This window comes from Buceros rhinoceros, unplaced genomic scaffold (genome assembly GCF_000710305.1).
Source record: "Buceros rhinoceros silvestris isolate BGI_N320 unplaced genomic scaffold, ASM71030v1 scaffold1887, whole genome shotgun sequence".
NCBI lineage: Eukaryota > Metazoa > Chordata > Aves > Bucerotiformes > Bucerotidae > Buceros > Buceros rhinoceros.
In genome coordinates this window covers 14517-24273 of record NW_010423724.1, presented here as the reverse complement: position 1 = coordinate 24273, position 9757 = coordinate 14517, and the positions used below count along the sequence as shown (strand labels likewise).

The 9757-nt window shown below is 35.1% G+C and overlaps 1 protein-coding gene across 1 annotated transcript in view; it reads right to left on the bottom strand.

Moving 5' to 3' along the window:
- The window catches only part of AP3B1 (adaptor-related protein complex 3, beta 1 subunit), a gene marked incomplete at both ends in the record, with an annotated part of 34473 nt that overhangs the window by 11270 nt on the left and 13446 nt on the right, over positions 1–9757 (bottom strand). The window contains 1 exon segment of the mRNA XM_010140489.1: positions 5794–5903. Coding sequence (XP_010138791.1) covers positions 5794–5903 — 110 coding nt within the window.

Genomic DNA, 9757 nt, shown 5'->3' with positions numbered 1-9757 from the left:
GGAAAGAGGTTATTTCTAGTGTTCCAAAGGTTACACTGCATTAAGACCTTACTCCCAATCTATTATTTTAAATTGGGCTAAAGAATTGTAATTGAGTGCTACATTAAATTTTCCAGTATTGGAGCAGTTCAAGTTGCCTACTGTAGTTAGATACCTCTAAATAAGAATATATAGGCAACTTCAGATTTCAGTTATGCTAGATTTATTTTTCTAAAATATTTCATTACAGACTTGTTAAAATATTAGAATTCTACAAGAGATCACCAAATGCCACAGTTTGCACAGCAGACTATTAGAAACATCCCTTTTCCTACTACAGCCTTTTCCTAAAACAAAAATAGCTCACAGAGCAGACCAATTTCAAGAACAGTATGAATTACGAAAGAAAAACATCATATTGTACTCTTCCTAGTCAAGACCAGGACTACTATTTAAAACCACAATGAAATATATTTAAACAGTGTGCATTTAAGCATAGTGCTTTCCCCTTTAAAGTTTTTTCCCAGTTTGTAAAATGCAATTATTACAGTAACTAGCTCTGGAATGTAAAATAAATAGACTAAACAAAACCTAATTTGAAAAGTAATGACAATGGGAGACAGATTAAATTTCTTGTGAGAGTCTGTCTTTCAACCAGGTGATTAGCTTACTGTGTTTAATACATATAGTATTTACTTAATTTTGTGCAACAAGAATCAATACCAATTAGAGATTTTTTGAATCAAACTGAGTGGCATCTATTGTAATGAAAAGTTTCAAGTTGAACAGATGAACCCAATGTTTCTGCGTCACTGGATTCAGCTGGGTTCAAAAACCACACAAATTTTCTCCCTCTTTAAGCCTTGCAGTTCTCAATCATGTAATACCAAGTGCTTGATCCTGCAGCCACTGTTTCCAGGGCATTCAAAACAGCAAACAAGAAACGAAGCCACTTCCAGACCTTCACTGCCTTTTCCAGTATAGCTTAAAAGGGACCTTGAATTGACAAAAATGCAGGAAATACTTTCATTATTCAGCCCTGCTCTGCATTATCCTCAAAGGCAAACGGGACTGTAAATTGCCTGATGTTTTATTCCATATGCCTTGAGCAAGCAGTTAAGTGCACTTTTTAAGCCTTAGTACCAGAAGGCAGTTTCTATTGCCATTTTAATCCATTTCCTGTCTGGAAGAAAATAAACACATGGTTAAAAAAACCCCAAAAAACAAAACCAAAAACCCAAACCAGCCAGACCCTCTCCCCTCAAAGCAAGACTCCGGTTAGAGAAAGACATGATAAAGATTCAGTTCACTCTAAGCACCACAATTCAAAAGCTATTGTCATTCAGCTCTAACATACCAGATTCAAGTGCAACTTAAAATTGCCAATTCTGGTTATCCACATTTGTCACAAAATGAAGAGACACTCAAATCGCAAATGAGGTCTATTTATCTGCATCCAGAAGAAAATCTGCATAGCTAACAATTTTTGTAATTTTTCTTAAAATCAGAAATGGAAAGAGGGATGAAGTTGATGTGAAATGTCAGACTGGCAGAAAGAGGAAAGGTACATTGGGAAGAATAGGAGTAAAAGACGAGTGTTGTTTTTCTTGTTTTGTTTTCAAATGGTAGACCATCAAGAACTCAAGGACTCAGTTATCTGAACCTCTACACACTTCGGAAGGTGGTATCCCAGCAATAAGAAAACCAGTAATTAGTAATTCTTAATTGCTTGCACAAGTCACATTTTTCCATACATATGAAGCTCTTCAAAATTACACGCATCTATCTTTTTTCTCCTCTAAATTTGCAATTCCTTATCCTGTCTTTATCCCACCAAAAAGTGTTCCTCCTCATGCGTAGATTAGAAAACACTTCAGACTTCTCTCATATTTTCTCTCATATATTCACTCATATTCTAGGAAGCACTAGGACTAAATCTGTAATGAAAACCATGGATGTCAGGTATCAAAAGAAAAAAACAACTGCTTTAGTAGTACCGTAAGGTAAAGTCTGGAGAAAAATTACTCCAGAACTACAAGATTCCCACTACTCAGAAAGCAGTCTCTACTTGGGAAACACTACTTACAATGGGTAAAATGTACCATCATAAATTATTTCTCTAACAAGAAAAAGGCAGGAACTAATCTGAAGACTACTGCAGCATGTTTATATTAGGAAATCACAGAATCACAGCATGGTTGGGGGTGGGAGGGACCTCTGGTGCGGAGCACCATCAAGGCATCGAGCTAATTCTTGCTCCGTTGAGAAAATGAATTAAGATAAATGAAAAGAGGCATAACTTGGATGTAAACAACAGTGTCTCATTTTAATCCAGTTTAATCAATGCAGTCTAACCAATACACTTTAAAACTTAATTCAGAAGTTATCTCTAAGTATTTGCCCTTGGACACATTATGGATGATAGGTGTTTTAAAGAAAAGATTTTCTAAAAGAATAGACAATATGACACATATTTGATGAGAGAATTTTCTAAAAGCTTTTGAAAAAGCCCTCAAGAAAATCTTTTAAAATGTCACGCTTTATAGGGTGGAAAGCCAGTCCCATGAACAAAAAGGTACTAGATAATGGAAAACTAGTACTGTCTAGATCTCTGTAAACTGTAAAGCATGACGTTATTCACACATTAACAAACAAATGGAAATTTTTTATGACTTAAAAAAATGGAAGTTTAAAGAGATGCTATTATTCTTTTATTTAATATCTTCAGAACACCATCCGACATGCATTTCTCAGTTACAACCTCTGAAGTGTATGGAGGAAAGGAGATGGACTACAGCTAGGTTTAGCTGTACTATGCACAGGTCTAGGTATTGAACAAATATCAGACAAAAAGTAGATCTCATAGATCATTGCCTGGGCACACCGGAGATAGAATTTTAAGGTACAAATGGTAACATACAAAAGCAAAGGAAGAAAATTAAGCACCCTTTTCAGATATGTAAGAAACAATCATTTAAAGGACAAATTGAAATGGACCTAATCCTAAACTTTACTGCAAATAAGAGTCAGTGGTCTAATAAGAGCTCAGAAGTTCTTATTTGAACTTCCTAGTATTTCTTATACTTGGTCAGACATATTTAGCTTAGTATTCATCCTACTCCTTTCTAAATTGCTTCTGTAGATGAAGAAGATGAAGACAAAATGAGTAAAAATGAACATTGCTACAAAAGACTTCTAGGCATCTCATTATTGACAATCACAATCTCAGGCTAACACATGGGAAATTTATATCAACATGAATGAAATAAATTCAGGCACTAATGCAAAAATGTAGTATATCCAGTTTACACCAATTTTTTTTTTATTTTAGTGGTTAAGTGATCAACATTTACCTAAGCTAAATCACGGCAGAACAATCAAAAAGTTTATTTTCACCTTAAGTGCTTTTCTATTTAATTGTATTTAATTATTTTCATGCTTTCAGTTGTGTTTTAAATGGAGTTGAAATTCATTTAATGCTAAGAACCACCAAAGGATTTCTTGGCCCACACTCCCTCACCCTCCAGTGACTTTCAAGTTTGGCTTATCATTTGGCTGCTTCTCCTACGTCCAAATGCAAGAGTCCTTCAAAGTGTGATATGCTCTTGCATAAGTAGGTCCCTTAGGTTTCCATCTGAATTTAAAAGTGAGCCCAGAAATACTTTCCCCAACAGAAAAGGTGGGGGGTGTGGGTGGGAAATCTGTGTACAATATGAGTGTACAAAAGTGTGCATGTATGTTTGTATAATATTTGTCAACGCAGTAAATGTCAGGAATCCTTGCTTTGGGCTTCTGTCTTATAGCAGAAAAAAACCCAAGGCAACTGTGTTATGTCAACTCACAACCACTCTTGCCACGGTAAGATCAATGCTTAAAATACATGTGCAGATCTCAGGAATTCCAGTAATGCTTTATTAAATGTTGAAATTTCAAACTCAGATCTCAGTAACTATGCAATCCAAATACCACCTTCCCAAAAGTATAATAACATCCTTTTCAGAAGTGGCTGAAGGAGTTGAGAGGGGTTGAACTAGATGGCCTTTAAAGGTCCCTTCCAGTCCAAATCATTCTATGATTCTGTAATTCCATAGAAAAATACATCCATTTTCAAACATAATAGGTGCAAGTTATTTCAGGATATTGATACACCGTTCAAATTATAAATATGAACTTCCTCTATATTTATTGTTTAATCCCAAGTCCCAAACATACTGTGGCACACATTTCTGGAAATTATTTAAAAATTACAAAGAAAAACGTAAAACAGGATGTACAACAATCATCCTACAGGGAGTCTACCTCACTATCATTGCTTCTTTCTTCAGTAAGAAGCATGGTTCAGATTCACATTTTGACTTCTAGTATATTTCTAAGACTGCTGTGTTCTATGTAGAACGGACTGTTCTACTACTTATTATTTGCTATACAACCTCATTATTAGATGAGTACATCAAAGTAGTTCAAGTACTCCGTGTCTTCCCTCCTATCCCACCCCCTACTTAAAAAAGATCTTTTTTGTCAAGAAAATACCTGTATTTTAAATTTAAAATATTTACTCAGAAGTATTAATTCTATAAAATAGCTGTAAAATTATTTTAAGTGTGAAACAGAATATTTACAAAGCAATTATTTCTCTTGTACGATATGTGGAAAATACATGACACACTCATTTGGCAAAATGGCAAAAGATGTGTATAAGATTATACACAATTCATGAGATCATAATTAACAATCAAAATATTGCAGATATTTTCTAAAAATGCAGGTGATTATTATAAAATAGGTAATACTTATTTGATCTTTAATTAGTAGCAGTATCATATAGCCTGTTTTGACTCTGGATATGAACAATCCAATATTTTCTTTAAATCAGTGAAGAAGTTTGATCATCAGCTCTTAGCAGCCAAAGATTTATCTCTTTAATCTGTTTAGTAAGCAAAAAATGAAAAGACCACATTTCCTCTTCCCTTGAATATTCCAAACTTTGTAAAATTCAACTATGGAAAATAGAAGATTCACTGCTTTAGAGACTATTTACTGCTCCATCACCAATAAACGTGTAACTACATGATACTGAACAACTCTATTTTTATCATCTACAGAAAAATAATTATTGACATATCAGAATCTGTCTCCTTTGGGGCATGATGCAATGGGCACCTAACAGTTTTCAGCCCCACACTATAATTTAGGATAGACCACTAAATGTTTTATTAATAACTGGGACTGTGAGAAGAATTTGGGAAGTTAATTTAATCTAAGAATAGGTAATAGGCGACATAGCAAATTTTACAGCAAATATAGCAAATGCCACAGAATCTTCAATACCCAAAAGATAAAAATGCGACTTCAAGAAACATTGCAGCACACTCTCAGCAGCATGTCTGGTACATAGGAAGGTCAGGTATTTTGCGGGTAGGGAAAAGATACAGAATAAAATTTTTTAAATTTCACCCCAGATCAGTAAGACAACAGGCTGAAAATCATCAAGTTAAGTGCTGCCTTTGCCCTTATTTTCATTTCAACTTACCTGCTCACATTCTAAACGAACTACTCATCTTTTGGCCTAATGGTATTAGCCATAGCCAACATTTCCATGGATCTTCTTCAAAACAGCTTCCCAGATATAACATACAAACTGATGCCATCTGATAGCTCTTTAAGATCATGAAAAAGTATATTTTATGCAAGAAATTAAAAATTATGCTATAATTCTTTAATATATCTACTTCCATTTAGGGCCCACATTCAAAGAAGATTGTGTGATTTTTACCAGTCAATAAGGAAAATAAGACACTGTGTACAAATACTCACTGTAATGTTATCCAAGAGTTTGGCCATATGTTTAATAATTTCACCATGGTGTGCTGGCTGGGTTTGCAGCAGTTTCTTAATGACAACAACACTTTCAGCAACTACAATTTCTATTTAAGACAAAACAAATTATTAATTTTAAAAGAAAAGTCCATAAATAATTTATTGTAAGAGACGTTATTAGTTTTCAAGATATAATTTGCAGAACTCAATTCTATTTACTTGGTAACACAGGTGTAAACCACTCAGAGTAACAGACTTTCAGCTTCAACAATCAACTTATGTGCATCAAAAAGAGGACACAGAAATGTTCTAAATGTAAAAGTATTTTCCTATTACATAATTTTTTAAAATTGCCTCTTAGAAAAGTTGCACTTTGTGTTTTTCCTTTTTAAATTAAGAAAAAAGCATGAAAAACATCATTTTTTCACTGAAATTTTGCATATTCATAAGTAATTTGCTGTCTGTATTAAACACACAAACACTTGTTTAATTTTTGAAGAAATGTATGTTAAAAGCTTATTAATAAACAAGGGAAATAGCTAAACGTTTCCTCTGCACTTCTTCACCTGCTAAACGTTCTCTCTCAGGTCTGTAACCTAATCTCTAGTACATTCAAATAAAGCTTCTAAATAGCAAGCTGTGGTAAGATTTATGCCAACGTCATGCATTGGAGTGCTTAACTACTGTAACAAGTAACACAGCCTGATCAACTTGTATGAAATGTACAATTTTTGAAGCTGAAAAAAACCCACTGGTGCAGAGGTAAGCTTCTATGCAAGAACAAACTCACGCTGTAAGGAAAGATGAAGGAAAGTCAAACACAGCCAAAGCTGAAAGAAAAACAAATACTACTGTACGAGTTCAACATAATTCTAATTTTCATTTATAATACAAAAAGGGAGTAACTATTTCTCCTAAACTATCAATGTTTAAAATAAGAAAAAGTTTAAATCAATCTTTAAAACAAAGAAAAAGCCTAAATATCACAAAGATATACCCACATTTCAAGAGTTAATCTGACACGTGGACCATTCATTCAGCAATCAAGCAAACTCAAGTTTCAAAATAAAATTATGGGGAAGAGACCTCTAATTTTTTATTTTAAGAAAGCAAACTTCTTTATGGAGAAAGGCTCTTTGAAAGCTCTGAGTATGCCTTGTTATGCCATAAGCCTCCGAAATGCTTACATTTTACCTTGTAGTTTTTTGTGTCATCCTTTATTTGACATAACACCTCAGTCATTTTTCTAGACTAATATCTTGAAGCAAGGTTAACACATCTACTTCACATATCTCTAGGTCTTGCACAGATAAATTTAATTTACATTATGTTTTGCCAGATATTAAAACAAGATGATGATTCTCAAAAATTTAAAATTACAATCTGGAATATTTAGAGTGGGGGACATTGTAACAACAAGCTTCATCATTGCATGTTTTGTGATACTACATAGCAAGGAAAATGGTTAAGCAAAATAAAAAACGAACCCAGAAAACTGAGCGTACATGAAGTCATTATTAAAAACACTTGTTGACAATGTTGAACTGATCACAATATAATGCAGTAGATGAACTGTCACCATAGGAACTACTTTAATGTAATCTGTGGGATCAAATTTAAAGTTAACCAGAATTGTAAGCAAGTAAACTAGGATGGTTCCTTTTACATGAGTCTAGATATGACAAAAGTATAAACAAAAGTAAAATGAATTCATACTAGAATAAAGACTGACACAGTACAGAAAAAACAGGGGCTCTTTGGAGCTTGATGTGTGCACATGAAAGATCAAAAAAATAAGCATGAAATAAAACACACACATTTAGATTCAAAGACAAAAAACCCCCCAACAAAACAAAAAGGGATATAAAATTGGCATTCTGAGTGACCAATAAGAAAATTTTAAAATGTAATTCTGCTAGAATTTTTAAAGAAAAAAATGCATATAAGGCAACAATAGTTGAACTCAAGAATTTCAAAATGGATTGTAAATTACGCTATATCTGAAGGGACAAAAAAAAAAAAATCAAATTCTTACAGTAAAGACTAAATATCGCAAAAAAATCTGATTAGGAATGCCTTTACCAATAAAGAAGACTACAGGAGGTATCAGCAACTTCAATTTTCACAAGCCGTATAAAGCTCACTGCTATTTTTCTTCAAACAATATTGAAGCAATATGGAAATAACTACTCTGAGTAGGATAACCTCTGAAGACACTGGAGTATGACAACTTCAAAAACATAAAATATATTCAGTCATACAATGTTCTATTTTGCCAAATAATGATTTATGTAAGAAATAAATGATGCAGTGGACAGTAACTTCTGGGGACCAAATGTCAGACTTTTTCATAATTGAGAACTTGGCCACACTGTAACAGAAACTCAGAAAAAGACCTTAGCAAGGACTGTATTATCAAAGAACATTCAAAATCTGCATTCTGAAATACTACATTTGATACCATAGATGCTGAGTCAAATATTCTTCCACTTACCTTAACACATACTTGAAGAAAGTAAAACATGCAACCAAACCCTGATTTATCCAGTTTATAATTTGCATAATCACACAATTTCCAACGGCAGCAAAACTGCGCCAACTATTTTTGTAAGGAATATACCAACTGAATCTCACAGCATGTCTGTACACATGATTAAGCGCACCCTCAGCAAATTTGCAACAATTTTAAGCTGAGTGGTGGAGTTGACTAAAGTTAAAAATGGCTAGTGGTCAGTTGAAATTACCAAGGCAGTTGCTTCAAGGAAATGCATCAGTCTAATGACAAATGTCACAATGAAGAGCCAAAATATCTTTTCTTTTCATACTTCCTTCAGCGGAGAAGAAAGGAAAATAATTCTCAACATGGCTTCCAGAAACAAGGTTCTGGGGAGGTCAAGAACTGCTTTTAAAATATTCATTGCGTATTTATGAGTGCTTTGCTTAAAGACAAATTTCTCCTACTCGAGGAAGCTGAGAGCTATGGTTAGAAACCCAGTTTAAATCACAGAAGCACACACAGAAACTAGAAAGTTCAGTGCTGAGACACTCAAAGAGCTCTCCAAAGAGTTATCCCAGCTGGACCTGACTGACTCTTGAAGAGACTGAAGAGACTGTTTTCTGCCTTTCAGCACTCCAGTTCCAGCTCCTGTGCCAGCTCCTGTTGCGTTGTATCTACAGTAAAAGCCCTTCCAGAACAAGAGCATAGTATCAGAAGGCAGTTCTGCCACAAGCTTGTCCGTCAGGATTTTATTTTGATTTGGTAGAATTGATTAGGTCACCTCTTCTGCAATCAAGTGAATTCCCCATAAGAAGAAAACAGTGCAGAGAAAGCAGAGCAGACTCTGCTTTCAGGGACCTCAGACCCTGTGAGACTTACCAGCTTGGGATTCACACCATGCAAAGGCAGTAGAATGGCTTCCAGGCTTCAACCAACCACAGAAAAAGTAGACAGGCAAGGATTGCTGTCCTGGTTTGAATTAGAACAGAACTAATTCTGTTCGGTGATTTTACTTTCCAGCTCAGTCTCTTCTAACTAACAGCACTCTCTGAAGTTAAATGGAATAATTTTGCAATCAGTGTCTGCTTCTACAAGTGACAACGCTGGATGTTTACAGTTACTAACAGGGGCTGGTCTGCAGAAAGGCTCCTGCTTACACTTGCTCCTGTGCAGACCCAGGTCACTGCTAAACCACGGTGAGGGTGCAGTGAGTGAGAGGCCACGTCTGTGGGGAGGAGCGGACAGGACAGGTGACCCTACACTGACCAACAAGGTGTTCCATCCCATAGACGTCATATTCAGTACAAAGCTGATGGTCTTGCGCCCTCTTGCTCTCTTCTCTTCTTCAATGGCCGTCATCTGAGAATGACTCTGCCCTTGTTCTGCCTTCAGTCCCAGGCCACGCATTCCTGAATCCAGTTCTGGAATCCAGCTCCTGCATCCTGTTCCTGTCTGCTGCTGAAC